General features: G+C 44.0%; 2 protein-coding genes across 23 annotated transcripts in view; one reads left to right on the top strand and one right to left on the bottom strand.

Moving 5' to 3' along the window:
• The window catches only part of FAM13A (family with sequence similarity 13 member A), a 127,946-nt gene extending 111,088 nt beyond the window's left edge, over nucleotides 1–16,858 (top strand). For 16 of the 19 annotated variants that reach the window (XM_030450294.1, XM_030450287.1, XM_030450292.1 and 13 more), the window contains 8 exons: nucleotides 91–172; nucleotides 308–528; nucleotides 1,947–2,030; nucleotides 5,593–5,688; nucleotides 7,223–7,306; nucleotides 11,150–11,346; nucleotides 12,100–12,201; nucleotides 13,212–16,858. In XM_030450294.1, coding sequence (XP_030306154.1) covers nucleotides 91–172; nucleotides 308–528; nucleotides 1,947–2,030; nucleotides 5,593–5,688; nucleotides 7,223–7,306; nucleotides 11,150–11,346; nucleotides 12,100–12,201; nucleotides 13,212–13,338 — 993 coding nt within the window. In that variant the 3' untranslated portion in view covers nucleotides 13,339–16,858. The remainder of the gene's footprint in view (nucleotides 1–90; nucleotides 173–307; nucleotides 529–1,946; nucleotides 2,031–5,592; nucleotides 5,689–7,222; nucleotides 7,307–11,149; nucleotides 11,347–12,099; nucleotides 12,202–13,211) is intronic. The other 3 variants (XM_030450289.1, XM_030450306.1, XM_030450290.1) reach the window with 2 other exon arrangements.
• Nucleotides 16,859–18,414: 1,556 nt separating this feature from the next.
• Nucleotides 18,415–21,588, bottom strand: part of HERC3 (HECT and RLD domain containing E3 ubiquitin protein ligase 3) — a 55,349-nt gene continuing 52,175 nt past the window's right edge. For all 4 annotated transcript variants that reach the window (XM_030450279.1, XM_030450280.1, XM_030450281.1 and 1 more), the window contains exon 25: nucleotides 18,415–20,213. In XM_030450279.1, coding sequence (XP_030306139.1) covers nucleotides 20,005–20,213 — 209 coding nt within the window. In that variant the 3' untranslated portion in view covers nucleotides 18,415–20,004. The remainder of the gene's footprint in view (nucleotides 20,214–21,588) is intronic.

Here is a 21,588-nt window from a genome sequence, read left to right as displayed (position 1 = left end):
GTTGTAGCTCTTTTTGTGACATGCTCTTGTTTCAGTGGGTCTCTCCTGTTGGTTTAATACAGATTCAGCAGTACTGTTCTTTCCTCCCAGCCTTCCCACAGTGACAAAGCAGCCAACCCAGAAGTGCTTAAATGGACAAATGATTTGGCCAAATTCCGAAAGCAACTTAAAGGTGAGCAGCCACCACTGGTGCATCTTTGGGGAGGGGACTCTTCCTCATTTAAATTTGATGTTAGGCAGCAGTCCTGTCACTGGCACATTTAAAAAAAGAAAAATTATTCATCTTCGCCCAAATGTCCCTGTTTAGAGTCAAAACTGAAGATATCAGAGGAAGACCTTGGCCCTGTTGTGCGTCAGAGGAGCAACACGCTCCCCAAGAGCTTTGGCTCTCAACTTGAAAAGGATGATGACAAGAAGCAAGATCTGTCAGATAAATCTGCCAAGCCTCCTGTGGAAGCAACCCTTGATTCCATCCAGAAGAAGCTTCAAGAAAAGCGAACAGAGTCAAACCGACCTGAAGATATTAAGGTACAATGTAGACAGATGAGCTTTAGGCCTTTAAGCACAAGTAGGTAACTCAGGGCTGCACAGTCACTTGTGAAAGCCTTGTGGTCTATGTTTTGTCACAAAGTCTACAACCTTTACTCCTAGATCACTTCCTTAAGTTTCTTTTCCTCTGTCTTTAGTATCTGATTTATTTTTCCAGATCTCGGTTTCTATTGAACATCACTGTGTGCTCTTTGATCCTTATATAATCCAAGTAATATTTCTGAATTATTGCAGTATTTCCTTATTTCCTGCCCTGTATTTGGCTCTTTCAGCTGTTATGTCCAAAGCCTTTTGTCAAATTCTGAGTCTTCCAGTAATTCTGGAGACTGGGTCACCATTTTTCTTCTAGTTCACTCCAAAGCTGAATGCTTTTCTCTCAGGGCATTTTATAGGTGCTTTTCAGAGTTTCACATTGAGGTGTTAGCTACTCTAATCTCTGAGGGTTATCAGCAGGGAGGTCTTTGTGTCTAATGTTCCTAATTCCTGCCATTTGGGCAGCCTTGTAAGGAAAGTCCTTGAGTCTGCTGACATGTAAATTTTGCAGTGCTTTGTAGGAGAGAGAGGCAGACAGCATTATCTTTGTTTACTAGATCTGCAGAAGATGATGATACACACAGTGTGTGTTTCTCATGTTTTCTGAGGGTAGCAAGAATTCACATCCTGTCCATTTAAAGAGGGCCTGTGATAGTATTTGATGCTGTGAGAGGCAGGGAAGGCCAAGTGTCAGACAATTTCAGTGGGGGACCTCTGGCAGATTTAATTAGGGAAGTCTTCTCCAACTGTCTGCCCTTTTTCTTTCTTTCTTTTTTTTTTTTTTTTTTTTTTTTTTTTTTTTTTTTTTTTTTTTTTTTTTTCTTTTTCTTTTTTTGGGGGGATGGGGAAGCTTGGTCTCCCCAGCCTGTCTGCCAGAGCTTTTCACTCCACAGGAGAATTGGCAGAAGAAGGGGGTCTGACTGCAATTCAGTTCTTGTAAAATGCTTTTTTGTCAGTCAAAGCAAAGATGGCACATTTTGCAAGAGGTACTGGAGCTTTTTTTGTATTTGGAGAATAAGAAAGAACATGTGTTTTATTGTAGAATTTACGCTTTGGATCTTAACTGAAACAGAGCCACCATCATTAAAAGCTTCATACCATTGTTTTTTCAAAGCACAGTGGTAATCCATACATCCTCCTTATGTCTGTAAAATACCTTCTTATGCAAAAGTTGTATCATTTTAATCTCCATGCATTGTGCATAGGGCTGGGAAAAGAGGACTGGAAGGCAAAGACGAATCTTCAAAACACTAATGACAAATGTGGCCTAACGAAAGTCATTCATTAGGCTACAAATCAGTATTGTTTGTGTCCAGGAATCTGACTTTTTTTCTTCCCTCTTCTCTCTGTGCCACTATTCATAGGACATGACAAGAGATCAGATAGCAGCTGAAAAAGTGTCTCTTCAGAAAGCTTTGCTGTATTATGAAAGCATTCATGGCAGACCGGTAGGTACAGCAGCATTGTTTTATTTTTTTTCAAAGTACAGCTTCATATATCTTGGTGGTAAACAGTCCTCCTAATGCTCCTCTGGTGTCACAGTCACTAAAATTTCTTACTTCATGTTTAAACTCCATCTGCATCCTCTTATCCAGTCTTTCACTGCTACTGAGGAGCCTGTTCTCAGGAAGGTGAGAGCTGCACACAGCGCTAGGCTGGGCACATACCTGTAGGACTGAGCCTACAGGCTGAATGGAGCTGAGTCTGCATTATTTTGGCATCACACTCATCAGGATCCATGGTCATCCAAATTGTGGCCCAGCTGACTCAGCAGCTTTGCTGGGAATACAGACTGCACAGGGAGAGTTGTGCGTAGTGCCACATCCTACCAGGAAATTTACAATTTGTTTGTATCAATTGGCTACTGGGAAGATAGCTGTGCATACACTGCTCCTTCTTAGAGGAGCTACAGCCTTTCTTCTGGCACCTTGCTATTTGCACAATCCTCTCGTGCCAAAGAATTCATGAAGCAGTTTGTCTCCTGAGCATTACAGCATAAGCTGGGAGGAGATTTCATTCTTCCCCTGAGAAGTGGATGTTCTGGGTTTTTTTCTCCATGTGGTTTCTTGCACATTTGATCTTAACAAAGGAAAATTAATTACAGAAACAGAGAATTAAGTATTGTGTCCTGTTGATCCCTGCTGTGGCAGAAGCACCATGGCTTCCAGGCCAACAACTTGGATTTGTACGAATCTCTCATCTTTCACTGATGACATAATGATCTTTGCTACCAGCTATATAGGTGAAGTAACTTAATTTCAGAGTGATGATAATCCCTTGAGCAGTGGCTTGGGAGCAGCAAATTACTGCTTAGAAGGAGTACTCGATTATTGCATCTGACAAATCTGTCATTCTGCTGCTGCAGGGGATTCTTAATCTCTTCCTTCCTTTTGCTCCTAAATTATTTCCTCCTTTGTCAGTGTTTTTTAACAAGTTTCACTGATTTATCTAAATGCCTTCCAGAAGTGCTAATGTTGGGCAGTCAGAAAACACCACAGTCCTATGAGAGGACATGCAGTCTTATTCTTGTGTAAAATAGCTAAAGGCCACCACAAGGGAATCCACTTAACCTTCCCTGTCTTCTCCAGGGGACCAAGTCTGCTTTGGATGCTTTTGCAATGCTTTTACAATCAACAGGTGGCAACTTGTTGAGGTGAACTCAAATATTTTTTAGAAGAAACCAAGCCCAGACCCTAGCTTGTCAGCATACCCTTTCCCCCCACCCCTCCCCTTTCTGAATGTTTATTTATAAAGCTGCTTTTTAATTTGTTTCATTTCAAGCAAGCAGTCTATACCCAGCAACACTGACTGCATGGCATGGATAACTGCAGCTGAGCAGCTTTTGCTGTTTCCAGCTCCTGGCACTGCAGCAGTGGAAAAGTACTGAGAGCTTGAGGAGAATGGGGATAGTTCATCCAAGTTGGTTGGGGTTTTTGTTGTTGTTGTTTTCTTAAACATATTTATCTAAACAAGAAAAACAATGAAGCTGAGATTTATTGTGCAACTGGGTCTTTCTGCACTGGTGATAGATGAACCTGCAAAGGGGGAACTGAACTGTTTTAGTGAAGCCAGAAAGGCCATCTCTGCAGAACTTCTTGAGCTGCTCCAACAATGCAAGCAATGGCCTGTTCATTGGCTGCCCCTCTTTTGCCATGTGGAGTTTGCCCCAGAGTTGTGTCAAAGGCTCCATTATTCCAGCAGTCTTTTTTCATTTTGATGTTCTCCCAAAATATACTCAGGCTTTGCTGGTATTACTTATGTTTACCTAGTGAGACAGTTTGCCCATGTGTTGAACATTTTCTTTCAGAATCTGGTTTCTGTTAAGTGTGCTGGTGTAAGTCTGCAGGGCTGACTCAGGCCCCTACAATTAACTTCCAATTCCTAAATTAATTCTCTGTGTCCTTCCTCAGTACTGGTAGTCAGACACCACAGTATGTTGTTTATTTTTTCCATTCTTCAACATAACTAAGGATTTTTTGCTCATTCCAAGGCTTTCTTTTTGGTTTTTTTTTTTTTTACTTTTCTGTACAGAACAGTGCTATTTATCAACTTTGAAATGTTGTTAATTGAAGGTTTGGTTCTCAGCCTCAATATAGTCTTTTTAAAAAAAAATTTAAGTATCAAAGACTGTCTGAGCCAACAGTAGTGCCAACAGTGCCTTCTGTTCTACTAGCTGCTAACCTAGTAAAACTAGGAATAATACATGTATTTATCTATAGCCTACCCAGTTTCTCCAGTTGTGTGCTTGACTGGTTACAGAGAAACATCCAAATTTGGAGGCAAGTTGCTAGCCGGAGCAATTGAATCCAGACACATGAACATGAAACTCAGTTCAGGGAGGGCTGAGTTTATTCTTTGATGCTGCTCACATCCTCCTAATCCCTGTGATCTGCTTACTCAAGAAGAGCCAGCTTGAGGCTGCTGGGTATTGGAACCTGACTTTGCTTCAGAGGTGTGGGGACATGCAGGTCCTAGAGCTCAGCCTGCCCATCTGTGTGCCCCTTATCAGGCTTGGGCATGTTTGCACTGAACCAAGAAAGGACTTTAAAAGTCTTCCTTCTTCCTCCTCCCTGTTATCTGTCTCCAGCATAGAAAACAGGTTTGGTTATCTGGAGGAAGATGCCACCTCCAGGATGGTTCCACCTTTTGTCAGTACTTGCAGCTCTTCTATCCTTGCAAACCCATACCCTCACCTGCTCTGGAGGGAGGATGTGAAACTTCAGAAAGCTTAGGCAGTGGAAGTCAACCAAAGTAAACCAAATGAAAGACAGCTCACTTTAAAATTTCCTCCCTGTCTCAAGCTTTATGACAAGTGTCAAGCTCCTTTTTCTGTTGTAGGAAGGGAGATTCTGCAAAGCTCCCTGTTGGTTTTTATGTATCAGCAGCTCTGGTGATTAGCAGCAGTAAAAATCCTCGAGGAAGATAGGCATGCCATCAGAATCAGTTAAAGCCTCCCCACGTAAGAGCTTTATAATCTAAAGTTAGACAAAAGATCTTATGGAAGGACAGTCATAGGATGTGGATCAGGCAGTGCTGAGTACAAAGTAAAGTGATGATCAGGTTTTTTGTATTTTGTTTGCTTGTTTCCTAACCCTGCTGTAACAAAACATGGATAAAATAAAGCCCAACACTGCCACTGAGGTTCCAGTGACAAGAGTAAGAGTGGGAAGCCTCTTGTTATGCCATGTGGTGCTAGGTGTGATTAGAAGCACAGACTGCTGCCTCTGTAGGTCATTTTGTGGATATATACCTAATCTGGTCATTTAAACTACCTGTCTGATAGCCACACTACAAGACACCCCACAGCTTGGGTGCTGCTTCATGTGGCAGGTGGGGCAGGGAGTGGAATGACAAACACAAACAGTTGTATTACTGGTTTCAGGGCTGCTGCTCACCCATCATCCTCATGAAATTCCCTTCAAGCCCCCTCTGACTAACAGCAATTAAAGGCACGTGCATTATAGAAAGGCTTATCTGCTGCAGGCTTCATGGATATCACTTCTTTTTCAGGTTACCAAAAATGAACGACAGGTGATGAAGCCGTTGTATGACAGGTATCGCTTGGTCAAGCAGATCCTCTCCAGAGCCAACACCATCCCTATCATTGTGAGTAGAGCATTCTGTTGGTAGCTGTTTGGTAGGAAACAGCAAGCACCACATTTTTGCAAACAACACTGTGCCTAAGGCCAAGTCTCAAACACCCTTGTCACGCAATGACCAGGCAAATGTGAGTGAATCAATGACATTTCTTATACTGAAATGGGGCAAAGCGTGTCAAGGAGATTTAGTGCCCACCCATGAGCCTTGGGGCACATCTCACTTTGTGTTTTTTCTCTTCTTTCCATTGGGCTGCTGCTGTTATTTCATCATCTTGTGTTTGGCTACAGCCGCACTTCCCTCTCCTTACCAATCCATTCTGAGCTGTAGGTCTTCTATGCTACGTGGTTATGCAGGATTGTGTCAGTGGCCACTGGTGTGGCTCCCACAGGAGATACCACTCTCCTTGGCTAAGAAAAAGGTTCAACAGTCTCCCAACACTTCATTTGTGTTGAAGAGATCCTGCAAGGGTTGGATATTCCCTCATTTTAGGTGGTGCATTGGCAAGGAGCCACTGCCACCAGCAAGGAATCCTGTGCACACCTGGAGGGAGCAGATGCAGCATCTCCCATCGTAGACAACTTGAGTAGGTTACTTCTTAAAAATTATTTGATCTAAAAGCCACACAGAATAATTTTAGCTTACCTATGGAAAGAAAATTGTTTTATCATTGTTCCTATTAACTATAAATCATATAGTTAACATATCATCCTTTCTTTTTGTTTGCTGTTTGCAAGCAGGGCTCATTTCCTGGCCACTTTTTCTAGACTGCCAGTGAAGTGAATGGACTGGTACAGCATCATTCAGCTCAGTCATACTGAGAAGTGGGGTTTTTTTCTGCAAATAGTTGGAGGTGGTCCTGCATTTAAAACAAAACAAAAATCTGTTCCTTCTTGAAAATGCAAAGTAATCCCCAAAATGTGAAGAGGGTGAAGGAAGAAACAGTGTAGCTGCGCATGGGCGGTTTAACACAAAGCTCTCAAAATTTAAGAAAGCTCAGGTCATGTATAGACACAAAACTGAAATTGCACAGTGGTTAGCAGAGGAGAGACAAGACTGGCTTTCCCCAGGCCCTTGAGGGAGAACAAGAGACTTGTACAGAGGCAAAATACATGGGAAAATCCATGTCTACAGCATTAGACACTCCAGTGGGAAATCAGTCTCCTGGAAAGCAAGGCTGGCCCAAGTCTAGCTGGAGCTCTGGAGAGCCAACCCAATATTGTCTGTGTGTCTGGGCCTTGGGCTGGGGATTATTTTCTTGCAGCCTTTACTTTGTAGCCCCTCTCCAGCTAGTATTGCAGCATCCAAGCTTTTTTTCTTAAAAGTTTTTGTCAGTGATGTTCCTCGCAGAGCAACATTCTGAGACAAAAGAGCCCAAGGTTCAGGGGGTTTGCTGGGCATGATTCTCTTCTTTAAGAAACAGATTTCTTCTGATGGTCCAGTGATGAGCTGAGGGTGAATGTGTGGGTGAGAATGAGCTGAGAGCAGGTGGTGGAGGAGAAAGGGGTTCATAATGTAACATACTTGTTAACACCTGTCACAGGGTTCCCCCTCCAGCAAGCGGAGAAGCCCTTTGCTGCAGCCAATTATCGAGGGCGAAACAGCTTCCTTCTTCAAGGAGATAAAGGTGAAGACCTCCAGCTGCTAACTAATTGCTCAGTTTGCATCAGTTTTTCCCTTGTCCCAATTAAAGAGAATGATTGATTGATTGATTGATTGATAATTTTTTTCCATCAGTGTTGATTTTTTTGCAGTGTCCTCCTGAAAAATCAGTAGCTGCTTTAAGCCCGTTCTCACCCATTCTGATCAAATTCTTCCCTTGTTGTAGCTAAGACTACAGTGTTTCCTTGGCTTTGCATTCTTTCCCATGCTTCTCCTTCCCTCTGCACCTGCACATAATGTATTTTAATTTGCTTTTTAAAAAAAAAAAATCACAGTTACCTTTGTACATTGCTTTTTTTTCTTGCTTTCCTCCTCTCCTTTTAATGGCACTAACTTGTTTTGCGTTAGTTTCTCTCACTCCAAAGCTCTGGGGCTTACACACAGCACCACAGCAGGAATGAGCTCTCACAAAACTAACACTGGCATGTGGAGCCAGCTGGGGCACTAAGGGTACCCACACCTACTCCCATTCACGTGTTTCCTTTATCCAGTGCTCTTTGTCACCACCTTGCGAGTGGAATTTCTGAGCAAGTCACATGAGGATGGAAGTAAGAAGAATGCAGTTGTACCAGGGAATGCTTGTTCAGATTTGGAAGGCAGGCTTGTGTTGCTTTCTCCTGGTGCTGTGGTGTAGCAATTCTTGGTGCTGAAGACTGCCATGATATTGGGCCTCCTTCCCTGGAGGAGCGAAGTCCAAGGATAGACCAGGACACACAGCGTGGTGCTGGACCCTGGTTTGCTTTCATTCCCCTTGCAGTGCAACAGAGGAACAAAGGGCTTCCTCACACTTGGGTTACTGAGCTGGTATCCAGCTAGAGTTTGTTTAATGGTGTAAATCCTGCAGATCTAGACATTCAAAGCTGTTTGATTATTAGGCAATTACAGCAGATTATATGCTAATGGGCTATTCGAGGCATGCATTTATTAAAACCAGATGGCAGACTGGAGATGTTAGCACGCTGGTTGGGGGCTGGTTGTCATCCCTGAGTTCTCAGGATTTGCTAGGTAACTGCTGGATCACATCTACAGTGGTGGTCTGCTGGGAGTTACTTTTGGTTCTGTTTCCTTCTTTTAGTGTGTTCTCTATTTTTCACCTATGCTTGCACCCAGTTTAAAAACTTCCATCTCCCAGTTACGATGCTCTCTGATGAGTGATGCTGTGCTGGGGCAGTATCACCTCATCCCAGCAGTGTCATGCAGGGAATACAAACCTTGAGAGATTTCTGACTGAAATCAGGGCGACAGCCTTAAGCTCATTAACACTTCCATGCCTATTAGCACTTGGGGCCCCCGTGAAGCTGCTGTGGCAGCTTTGCACTGATCTACACTGAGAACTAAAGAGGGGAAATTGCCCAAAGGCCCCTAAATTTACCCCCTGCATAGGTCCACTATGTACAAAACACTATCTGTCTTGACAGGTCCCTGACACTGTTGGGTTTTTGAAGCGTTTGGGAGAGTTGGATAAAAGCTTGAATGGTGATTTGAGGTGAATATTTGGGTACAATATCTTGAATATTGTCTGTGTTGCAAAAAATTGTAGGGAAGCATGCTTGCTGGGAGTGTTGGTGATGGGATGCCCTGGGGGGTTTAATTTATAACTCTGGAAAGTTTAAATGCCTTAGATGGCCATTCCCAGTCAGGTTCTCACTGAGATTCATTTTAATTCACTCCTTTGTTTTAAACAGCAAAATGCTTTCAGAGGTCTTGTGACAGCCAGATGCAGTGTTCTGGCACTGAGGTCTCAACAAGTGAATTTGCTGCTCTTTTTTTTTTTTCTCCCATGGGCTTCCATTGGCAGGAGCCTCACCCCTGGATTCTGGGCCAGAGTAATATTTGATGGACTGCTGGTGCCCTGGAGTGAGGGGAGTGAGATGGACTCATGGGCATCTACAGGGAAGAGACTGCTGCCAGATTTATTACAGAATGAAGTTACAACTTCCATCTGCCCTCTGGAGCAGTTTTTCACGCTGCTTATGAAAATTGTCCCTTTCCTTTCTCTCCAGAAGGATAATCCAGAAGCAACTTACTCTCCCAGGAAAGGGCCTGGTGCTCCTCCTTTGGTGTCAGAGAGATTCCCCTAAAATAAAGTGTATCGTTTTTACTGCTTAGGCTGATTTAGCAAATCCTCCTCCATGCTGCAGCAGGATCCGTGTTCTCCTGCTCCAGTTTGGGTTGCCCTGACCTGACAGGGCAGGACAGAATTCCTGGGGGCTGATAAATGGCACTGACCAATGGTCTCCCTTTCCCTGCCCAACCTAAACTTATTTGCAGGTTTTAAGGACAATATGTGACTGCTGGTTTGTGCCTTCTGTTTAAGCTGTATAATTTATGTCTGGAGAAATGGTTTTACTTAATCGTATGCTAAATAATGGATTTAACTTTCACAAGTTCCCAGCAGATTTTCCTGAGATTTTTAAAAATGTCTCTGTACCTTTTATTATTATTACTCAAAACTTCTCTCCAGCTAATCTTTTTTTCATCCTTAAGCCTCCATTCTGGTTGTAATGTGGCTTTGCATTGCATTTTCATTGCCTAGAGCTTTAACATAAAGAGGAAACTCTGGGCAGATTCTAAGTTCATGTAAATGTATGCATTTATAAATCATTGACTCTGAGGATTTAATGGGACTGGGCCAGATCCAAGTGTTAATTTCTCCCCTTTTGCTTGAAATGTGGGAGCAATCTCTTAAGAATAATGGAACTGTTTCCAAGGAATTGCATGGAAAAAAAAAAAATTAGATTCTGATTCTAGTGCAACAATATATTTTTACATATATTTGAAGACTTCAGTGATATTAGCCCTCAAAAGCTTTTAAAAATATGCATGTGCTTAGATCCTTCCTGGCTAGAGTTACATGGTTGTAAAAAAGAAATATATATATGTACATACATTTTTAAGAGACTGCTGTCCATGCTGGTTTTTATTACCCTTCCTCTAATGCTCATGCCTCGTTCTTTAGATCAAGATTAAAAAGTGTCTTGTGGAAATGTCTCTGTAAGAGAAAACTGGGTCTGGTTTGCTAAAAATCCAACTGATTTCTAGGTGGTGTGGGAATACAAGCCCTTCATTTGAGAATGCTGTGAATTAGGAATTACTGCAGCACAGGCTTCCAAATTTTGTGCCTATAGGTTTTGCAAAAAAATGGAGGGCAACTGATTCATCAGTGTGTGCTGGGGGAAATTGCACTCAGCAGTCCTGTTTCCACTCCAATTTTTGGTGTAAAAATACCAATTCCAGGTCAATGGAACAGAGTGGCTGTTGGAAGCACCTTAGCAACAGCAGTCCTGTTACAGTCATCTCCCACATCTGGGGCACTGAAAGACTGATAGGAGCTCATTGATATAACTGTGCAAGCATTTGAGGTCTTGAATTCAGCCATTAGAGAGAGCTGTTGAGCTGCATCTGTTGAGGAAATATTTCACACTTTAACCTGGCAATCTGTATGCTGCCAGGTGTGTTTAGCAGGAAACAGGGAAGAAGATGGCATCGCTTCACACAGTGTGCAGAGAGGCTGTAAGTGGTTTTATTTACATCAGAATACATAAATTAACCAAAGCAATGGGTTGCTAGGTATTTTTTCCCTCAGTTTGGTTGCCTTTGGTCTCATTAACTAATCTGAGTTGTTGGGGTAGGCTGTCTTACTGCTGGTCTTCTGGTGTCCTGTATTGCTTAGCAATTCAAGTGCTTGCTCTGCCTCTCCACTTTTCCATATCTGTTCCCCAGTGCATGTGGTGGAAGGAGGTTCCTGTTTCTGAGAAAGGAAGCAGTAATCTATTCTGTCCTGGGGGTGCTCTGTCCCTCTCTGTAGGAGGAAGAGGAGGGGTCTGAGGAGGACAGCAATGTGAAGCCAGAGTTCACAGTGACCATGAAAACAGATTTCAGTGTGAGGAGCTTCTTGGATCAACTTGAAGATGATGCTGATGGTTTTGTTTCCCCAGTGGATGATAAGATGCCATCCAGGAGCAATCAGGATATGGGGCTTTCAAATCTCCATGAAGCATCCATGTATGTAGCATTCACAGGCAACTTCAAAGTGTTATTTCTTGCTAAGATAACATTTATTTGTCAGAAAAGCATCCAGTTCTTTTTTTGTATTTTCTGTTTATGATCTGAGTCAGAAGTTCTTGTGCTTTATTTGTAAATGCAATATACACTCATATGAAAGGATCTGGGAAGAAACTGCTTTGTCCAGATACTGATCTTTAAATTCTACATCATTGCATTCTAGTACTAAACAGCAGCTTCACTTCACTACTGGCAATCCTTTATCATGAAGACAACCCTGTAGTCTCCCTGTACAACCAACAAGGTTATCCCAGTTTCGGAGTGGTCAAGTTGTTGAACTAGCTGGGCTAGTTTCAGGCACCCAGGTCTAATCAAACACACGTGGCTCATAGCCTTAAGTCGTGACCACTGAGCCTTGACCCTGTAAAAGTCACCAAAAGTCACTAAAACTAGACCTATCTTCAGCAAGTAAGTTTTGTGGAATTTAGTAGTGAATAGTTGAATGCACACTTGACCTCCTTAGAGGTGTTAGTCTAAGTGCATGATTGTTTTGCAGAACTGAATTCTTTTTCTGATTTTTTTTTAATTCTCTTCTGAATTTTTTGCTGCAAGTAACATCAGCTCGCCAGAGCTGCTTGCAGGAGCAGCCTCATTGCTTGGCATATGTACAACCATCAATTTGTAGCTTTACTGTATGTTTCCTGTCATACTTGTGTATATATGTATAATCTTGTTTATATTTAAACCCAACAGCCCTGAACTCTTAGAGCAGCTCCAAGAAGTCAGGGAAGAGAAAAAGCAAATCAGAAAAAAATTGAGAGACTTTGAAGATAATTTTTTCCGACAAAATGGAAGGTGATAATTTCTCTGCTGTCTCTCTGTCCTTCAGCTACTTTTAATCTACTTGTAAAATATGTTTGGCATCTAGAAAGGCCTCCAAGTATAGAAAGTTGCCTGAATTCACTGTTGCATATTTCTTCATCATCATCATTGGTGTTTTACTTATATTCATTACAGTTGCCTATTAAAATGAATTATTTTTCCTGCCCCCACCCTGTTCCCCAAAGAACATTAGGAGCTACAGCATCCTTCAAAACTTTGTCTTAGGACAAAGTACATTTTGAGAAAATTCAGCTGCCTCTGGCACTGCTGATAGAAACAATGGAAGAGTTTTTCAGTGATAAAATAACTGATTATTTTACTCCTGATGTATGTTTATATTTCTGTACTATCCTAGCTTGTCTGTGAGGTATTCACACACTAGTTTAAGAAGTATTTCTGATTCAGTGTAGCTGGGTTTATTATTTTCAGAAACTGTCCCTCGTTAATGAGCTGGTAGAATGTTTTAATATATTAATACTCTTAAATTATCTTGTTAGCTTCCTGCCACCATCCTTAGAGGTTCTTGTAGAATAACTGAAAGTTTTGTGTAAGCTCAGATAAGTATCTTCCTTTTCACAAGTGTGGCTGTCCATGTAAGTGATGTGTTACCAGCTCAGGAGAAGCTGTATTTTATTTTGCCATGCTAGCAGGCTGATATTCAGATATCTCCTGAAGTGTTTTTCAGCTGCTGGGCAGAGGTTGGCAATTTAAGAAGTAAGGCACACTTCAAATAAAGTTTGGGAGTTGTAACCCTGGGACTGGGTTCAGCCTCAATATGCAAAGATTCTGCTCTTTGTTGAGGCAGTTTGTTTGCCCCCCTTATTCTTCCCCCTCTCAGAGGATAAATATTTTTATTTCATTCCTTGATGGAGAGTGGAGGAGAGGAGCTGCTTTGTAGGGTTTTGGAGGGGGGACAGAGGAAAGCTGCTGCAGGAAGCCATCCTGTTACAGAAATCCTGATGGTCTCCTTTCCCTCCCACTAGGAATGTGCAGAAAGAAGATCGTACTCCTATGGCTGAAGAATACAATGAGTACAAGCAGATCAAGGCCAAGCTGAGGCTGCTGGAGGTCCTGATCAGTAAAAGAGATATTAGCTCCAAGATCATGTAAAGAAGATTGTTTTGCCAATAAACAAAGAGGAGAGAGCACCAAATGGACAAATGCATGAATTGGATGCAGCAGGAGCCTGGCTGGGGAGAGCTGAGGAGCTCCCTGGGAACTGAAGAGCCATTCCCAGAAGTGGGAGGGGGAGGAAAGGTGACTTTCTGTCACTTGCTGTTGCCCACTCTTGTCTCCAAGCCTGATATCAAAAATGGAGTTTGCAAGTGTGGGAGAGGGATCCTTCTGTTCTGGTTTGCTTAGAGATCCTGTAATGTTTAGAATATCAAAGACAGCCACACTATTTTTTTTTCCCAGGATATCACAGCAAGAGGCAAAGTAGGATGAATAGTGATTAAATCATCAAATAGCTTCTACTTTAGTTTACCATTCAAGTGCCCTGACTGATCTTATGTGGAGGCACAGGTCAGATGGCATCAAGACTGTTCTCCTGTGGTTACGATGAAGATTTGCTCAGACTTTTGACCTGTTTGGAGTCCAGCATCTTCTTTTGCTCTAGATAAGTGTTGTAACAATCTCCTGGTAACCATCCAGAGCTGGTGTGAGTTAGTTTTGCCTAGAAAACACCTGAGATGGGTTTTCTTCCTGCTTTTTTAATGGCCAATTCGACTGAAGTAGGAAAAAAGAACTTGCATCTGTTTGGGACAGCAAAGAAAATGAGCTGTGCAGCAAGGTTCTTGCCTGCTCGTTCTACTTGGAAAGTGATACTATAAAATGATCATGTTTAGGCAACTGGGAAGAAAAGAGGTTTTAAAAACCCTTGGGGTATTGGTAACTGATGGTTTAAATGTGTGGTGTCCAGGTAACTGTAAGACCCACCCCATGAGTGTGTGTGCTTCATCATCTGATACGGATATGAGTCTAAGATGAACAGTCCATGGGGTCCATGTGGGGCCATATCTACTTGCTTGTTCTTTTATGTAGCCCATCAGACAGGCAACACAGGCTGCAGCAGTGCCAGTGTGATGGTGCTGACAGTGGATGGTCTCTTCCTGGTGTGTCAGTGGTATACCAGGGAACTGAAAGCCCAGAGCCCTGCTCTGCCTGTGGGAAGGGTCCGTGTCTCAGGTGCAGGTTTTGACAATTCAGCATTTTCAGATTCATTTATGACTTTCAGAAGAGAAGAGTCCTGGGACATCTGATCCAGTTGCTCGTGTCAGAGAGGAGCTGCCTGCAGGAGTGAAAGGCAGTGAGTTCAGTAACCCCAGTCAGCTGAGGGCTCTCAGTTTTGCAGTCCTGGGCCATCTGGGCTCCTTCTCCCACTGCAGGGTCTTGTGTGCACCAGCTTGCTTTGCCCTCAGCCAAGGGCTCAACCCTGATGTCCCAGGGAGAGCATTTCTGTGATGTTTTAAATTGCATTGGTCCCTCAGGGAGCTGGTGTGCAGAAGCCAAATGGCTGAGATCAAACGCAGTGCCAGGCATCGAGCCAGGCCTCAGGAGGAGGCAAGAAGAGGACCCCCAGAACAACTTCTCCCCCTTCCTTCTTAATAAGAGCAAGTGGACTCCCAAATAGATACATTTGGGTTGTGGTATGCAGGCATGCACCCTTCCACTTGGTGTATGTGCTGTGTATGCCAAAGCTGATGCTGAGGGTGTTTTGCTCTCTTCAGGACACTTCAAAAAGCAACCTTCTCCTGGTGGGTTTGCTTGTTTGCTGGTCTGGATGGGTAAGGTGAAAGTACTTAGGAGGGGGTCTCCCAGGCTGTATTTATTTTACTGGCAGTACAATTGCCCTTTCTGTATAAAATCAGCAAAGACTGAACTTCATATATCCAAAGAGTCCAAGGGAATTGTGTGCTGACATGAGGCTTGGCTTTTCACAGATGCTGAAGTGATGTTTCCATCACTTGAGGGATGTGGGGCTCTGCCTCTGCAAAACTTATCTTTTAGCTGACAGACAGGCTCAAAAACTGCTTTTGAAGATGTTTGACTGGAAGGGAAGCCTGAGCAGGGTAAATCCCTGTCACAGCACAGGGCAGCCAAGGAAAACAGAGCTGTGCCTTTGTCCTTCTGCCTGCTCTTACGGACTCTCTTCTGAGAGCTCTCCCCTAGTTATTTTAGATACATTGTCTGAGCCAAACTGGCTGCAGTGTCACTAGAGGAGCACGGGATGAGGAAAGATGTCAGGTTGTGAAAAAGTCCACAGTGCTGTCTCTGTTGGGTATGGTTGAGGCCCAGTTCAGTGTGGTGACCGTGTGCCTCAAGCTGCTCTGTCTGTGGAGTTTTGCTGAATCAGAGTGGACTCAATCTTGGGCACTTTGCTGAATCTGGGTCTGGATATCTTTATGTGGGCAAGAGAAGCAGTTTCTTCCCTTTCTTCTTAGTTGTACATTTTTCCAGTGGGCCAAGGCTTACCAGGAGTATGATTTCTCTGCTTATTTTTAAAAGCCTGTTTTGCACTGTGTTCTGATAAATTATCTGTTTTGCTGGGTTTTGCCCCTGACAAATCTCCATAAATGATATGTAGGGAACAGTCCATTTTATTTTTAAACTGATGAGATTGTAGCATTTTCTGATGCTTAGTTACCGCTGTTTACATGGTATATTGCTAGAATTTCAGATAGTTTATATGAAATGTAAGTACAATTATGCACTTTAGAGAGTTTATATTTTTGAACTTTGAAAGCTAAAAGTAACAAAACCTGTTAACTGAGATTGTACATTAAAAGAAAAAAAAACCAACATGCCTAGCTATCTCTCTTTTTAAACTGTTGAAGTCTTTTCCTGTGCCAAAAAAAAAGAAAAAACCCAACAAACCAACCTACCTAGCTGAGAAGGGAACTGCAAGGAAGGACCATCATAGAGAGGGAGTGAATTTTAAAATTCCAGTCCTGGAAAGGCAGGTACAAATGCTCAACTTTCTGCCCTGGGTTTGCAGATGCTGTGACTCCCCTCTCCCAAGCCTGCACAGGAGGAGGTCTCCCAAGGCCTGAGCACTAAAATGTTGTCTTTGTGTCTCCCACAGATTATTTGACTTTGACTTCCCACTAACCACAAATAGCCAGAAATGATGTTTGTCCTGCCACCCTCCCCTAAGTTAATCCAAGGAACATTTGTGTGTTTTGTTTGATGATTTCTCTATGCCAATGTCAATGACGACTGGAGAACATTAAATACAAGGCTGTGGTTTTAAAAGGTGTGAAGTACTGTACAAAAATCTGCTTTATGTGATATAAATAAGCCGTTGGTATAAGACAACCTGTTTTCATGTCACTAAAACAAGCTGTCTGCTGTAGGATGGCAGCAGAGTCTGTTGGGCTTCCCATCCACTGGGGCCATTTCAGACACGTGTGTCTGTGTGTTACCACGTGGTGGTACAATAAATCATTGCAGTTTGTTTAAATTATGATGATGAATGGGTCGTGGAAAAAAGAAGATTGAAAGAGTCAGAGGAAAAACTTGTTATTCTTACAAGTTACATTTGATTTTTATTTTGTTTACTCTTGGGTAAAGAGTGGGATACTGGATGTTTATGTTAAAGGCAGTGCAATTAAAGCATGGTATCTTTTCATCATTCTGCTAAGGCATCAGTTGTTATTCCTGGTACGTGCAAGTTGCAGAGGGTAAGTGCTGCCAGACATCTTCCAGCCTGAGCTGCTTTGGGGGTAATTTGCAAAGGGGCCACTCACCAGTGCTTGAAACAAACTGCAGAGGCAGGAGCTCACCCCTGCAGCCCAGAGGTGAAACTCACCCTGTCTCTGGGGCTCTGTTGGCCACCAGTGGCCCTTGCTGGCTGGTGGCAATCCCAGAGATGCTCAGCTGCCAGAGGCTGGGTACCTGGCACAGGTTTTGTCACAAAGCTGGTTCTTGGTGTACATACAGGGTGTGGAGCTGTTCGTCAGCTTACTGTGGCTTCACTGTTTCTGGTTTGCATCCCTTGGGGATGGAATTTAAGGACTTGCAGCTGTTGGGGAGGGAATTTGGGTTCACCTTCATTTCTCAAAGGCAGAGGAGGGGACTTGGCTCACTTGTGTGGATGAGGATGTTAATTTTCCATTTGAAATCAGTAACCAGGGGTGTGTTCACCAATCCTCTAGTGTGGGATAACTCCATGGAAATGGTGGCTGCCTCCTGGGCACTGCCATGTGCCTGAGGGGCACCAAGACCCTTATCCCAGTGACTGCACTTACCAAATGCCTTTGGGTTGGGCAGGAGGTGCCAAGTCCAGCACTGTCACAAAAAGTGCTGCTAATGTGACACAAAAAACCTGTGACACAAAAAGTGCTGCTAATGCCAGGAGCAGCAGCAGACCAAAGTGAAACCTGGGCCATGAGCCTGCTGCAGACTCCAGGACTGGGCTGGGTTCATGGTTCTGTTCTTTCACCCTTGGGAAACAGCCCAGTGCTACACAGGCACGGACCATTCTGGAGCAGCCACCTCCTTACTGGGTCCATCAAGAGCACAGGATTGGGTATGAGGCATGGACTCAGTGGTTGTACCAGTGCTTGCCAAGGCTCAGCTTCTCCAAACCCTCTGCCATGGATCTGGTGACACTGGTGTGACTGCAACACTTATGTCTATAGAGCAAGAGCTCTCCCTGCATCTGAGTCACCTAAATCCCCCTCTCACTATTCTGAAGAGCAGCTGCTTTTCTTATTCGTTGTGGTATCTGCTTAGGGAAGGGCTGAGCTGTATTAATGCTAAATTAATTGGGGTGAGCAGCATCTGTTGGAGGCTCAGGGGCAGAGATCTGTTTCTGCAGGGTATTTTCCCTTGCAGCCTTTCAGGCAGTGTATGAAACGACTGTGTCCAGACATAAAATTGTAAATCAAAGTGCAACTACTGAAAATGCAAGGGAGCTGAATCTCCATAAAAATACAGAAGGTTAAATCCTGGTCCACCTGATTTAAGGTTGGCTTTGCTATAATGCTCAACTGCACTTCAGTGTTTGGGTTTGGATCCTGCCTCGTTCTCATTGAACAACCCTGGCAGCATTTGATCCAAGTGAGCAACCAGGGGACACACAGGGGTGCAGCCCTTCTTCCAGGTGCTGAGGGGAATGGTGAGGGCAGCAGGAGAGGCAGTGCCCGTGCCTGGAGCAGCCCTGACACAAAGGCAGCCACTCAGTCGGATTTAAACATCAAATTTATTGCATAATACTGTACTATGTACACACACATCGAAAATAAACATTTGATATAGTTGTATATTTGTCTTCAATGCTGCATTATAAAGAGGCTGGAGGGCTCTCAGTGTAGCCCACCACTTGTCTTAAAAAAAAACCCAGAAGCCTAAAACCTTTTGTTATGAGGTGCAAAGTTCAATCCCATATATTGAACATGGTGCATAAATACTATGTCCTAATAACAAGTCAATGTCAAAACCATCCTAGGCTTAAAATGAGATTTACATCAAGACTTGAAAAAGAGGGGGGATCATTCAAACTTTACTGGGGGGATGTGGCTGGGGAAAGAGAATAAAGGCTCTCCAGTCTTACAGGACAGCTTTAGCTAATGACTTTGCCTACTCAAGTCCTAATGTGCATTTCCAGTCCAATTCATACAGATTGTCCTTCAGGGCCCCCAGCAAAGCAGGTGTTAGATGAAAGGGCTCCAGTCAAGGAGCAAAATAAAGTAACCCTAACCACAAAAATAAAACCAGTCTCCAGACAGAGGGTTATCACCCACATGTGGATCTCATGCTTGTGTCTCTTCTCTGACCTGATGAGACTGGAGAACTTGTACACCCTGACACACATACACACTCACACAAACACACATACACACACACTCACACACACACACACACACACCTCCTCTGGAGAAGGGCAGCTGTGGTAAAAGCAGCCACCTCACCTTGTTTTGGAATAACAGGCCTGTTCAGATGGAGAAACAAAGGTCACCATTCTAACTCTTAGACTTGCCAAGACAGAAAAACAACACTAGAGTGACACCATTTGAGAAACCCATTATTATAGGTGGGGTTTGTCATTCCACAAGCCTGAACACAAACCCTGCTCCAGAGAAGTCTGAGGCTTCGTTAAGAAGACATTGCTTGGAAACAAAATTCAAGACAAGTGAGGAAAAACAAACCAACTCCTACAAACCATCATACCCTCCATGAGACACCCTGGTGCAAACGGATACAGCATCACTAATACACTGCCCTGGGAGTCACAAATAACATTTCCAGCCCAGTACCATCTGCCAAGGACCAAAGGGCAGATGGTATTTCCATTCGAAGCAAGCAAGAACCAGCTTGCATTTAAAAAAAGGAGGGGAAAAAAAGGATGGGGGGGGGGAGGGAATAAATCACAGCTTTTCGAAAAGGAGATCACTATTTCATCCTCCATAGCCTAAATGTAAGGAACATCAAAATATTTAAACTGGACTAAAAGGAGAGGTAAGTGTATGTGTGTAGGGGCAATAAAAGCAAACTACAAGGGCAGTAGTGGCAGGTTGGAAGGGAAACAACAAAAATGCCCACTGAACTGATCTTTAGAAAAGCAACAGCCCCTCCCTGCTGAAGCCCCACAAAATGCTGGCAGCATCACACAGAGACTGCATCATCTCAATCTATTATTATTACTAATTAGATTTCCCCCCCCCCCAAAAAAAAAAAAAAAAAGTTCTGATCCATTCCCTTACAAAAATAAAGCCAGGCCCATCGTTCTTTCTTCCGGCGTACCCGAGTGTTCCTGTGTTTCTCCCACCTTGGTCAAGCCAAGCTAAAGCCCTCATAGTGATCGATGGCTTGCACCAGCCTGGCAGTGAGGATCTCCTTGGTGCTGTACTTGGGCAGGTCCAGGAGGTTGTAGCAGGTGTGTGCCACAGGCAGGTACTGCTCCCCACTGGCTGTGGACTGGATGACGATGCGCAGGCTGGACATGCCGTAGATGGGGATGCGGTCGCTGCCGGTCAGGAACACTTGGAAGAAGCAGGGAAAAGGTTGGGCAGTTAGGGCAGGTGGTGACCTCATGCTGAGGATTTCACCTTACAGGCAGACTCCGGCCCCACCTGAACCCTAAGATCCTGCCTGGAAAGGCCACAATGCTTCCTGAGCGGCAGGCAGGGCATAGCTGGCCTCAGAGGAGAACAGGGCAAGCACCGAGGCTGCTTCTGTGTGTGCTGATGAGTAAACACAGGGACACACAGGTCCTCCTTGCCTTAAAATATCCCTCTTGAGGTGGAGTTGCCCACAAAGCCTCTGCTGTGAACCAGGGCTCCCAGGAGCCTCTCTAACACAGCTGCTAACTCTGGAATGCAAATCTGTTTTTCCAACTCGTCCATGAGGGACACTACTTGAATGCTCATTTCTTTGGGAGAAAAAAAAAAAAAAATCTCCCCTAAAACCACTGCCCTTTATCTTTCCAGCAGTCACAGAATTGTAGTTGCTGAGGTTGAAGGGACTTCCAGAGGTCCTTTAAGCCAACCTCCACCTCCTTGCCTTTTAAGTATCCCCAAGGTTGGAGACTCCACAACCTCTGTGGTGCCAGTGCTGGGCATCCTCACAGGGAAAAAGCAACTCCTGATATTCAGAAGAACCCCCTGTGTTTCAGTTTGTGCTCATTGCCTCTGACCTGTCACTGGGCACCAAGAAGACCTTGATTCCATCCTCTTTGCACTCTCCCTTTAAGAACTTGTTTTCACTGATCAAATCCCCTGTCAGCCTTCTCTTCTCCAAGCCCAACAAACCCAGCTCTCGCAGCCTTTCCTTACAGGACAGATGCTCCGGTCCCCAGGTCACCTTAGCAGCCCTTTGCAGGACTCCCTCCAGTATGTCCATGTCTCTCTTTTACACTGGGGAACTGGTCACAGCACCCCAGTGCTGAGGGGAAAGATCACTCACTTTGACCTGCTGGCAGTGCTCCCCCTAATGCACCTTCTTTGCAGCAGGAGTCCCAAGGAAGCAGAAGTTCCTGGCTGCAGCAACAAACTCAGCACTGCCTGCCCTTAAAAAAAAACCCATGTATTTTTCCTTGTCTCTGCTTCTGTCCCCAAATCAAGTGACCCACCCATAACAGCTCAGATACTTGAAGCAACACACACACCCATCACACAAGCACAAGGAGAAGTATCTGCTACCCAGTCACACCATTTCCTGCCACATTACACATTAGTTTCTTCACACAGCTGTAAGCCCACAACTGTCCTGTTGCCTTTAAAAGAGTGCTGCAAGCTCAGTTTGCAGAAGCAGGACCCAGATAAAACACAGGCACTGGGGACCTCTATGAGTTTACCACCCAGCAATGCAAGGGATGGATACTGCACTCCCTTGTGAGAGACTGCACTCGATTTTGCA

The sequence above is a fragment of the Calypte anna genome, chromosome 4A (genome assembly GCF_003957555.1).
Source record: "Calypte anna isolate BGI_N300 chromosome 4A, bCalAnn1_v1.p, whole genome shotgun sequence".
NCBI classification, from domain to species: domain Eukaryota; kingdom Metazoa; phylum Chordata; class Aves; order Apodiformes; family Trochilidae; genus Calypte; species Calypte anna.
Note: the sequence above shows the minus strand (reverse complement) of the source record. Positions and strands in the feature narration are given on the sequence as shown.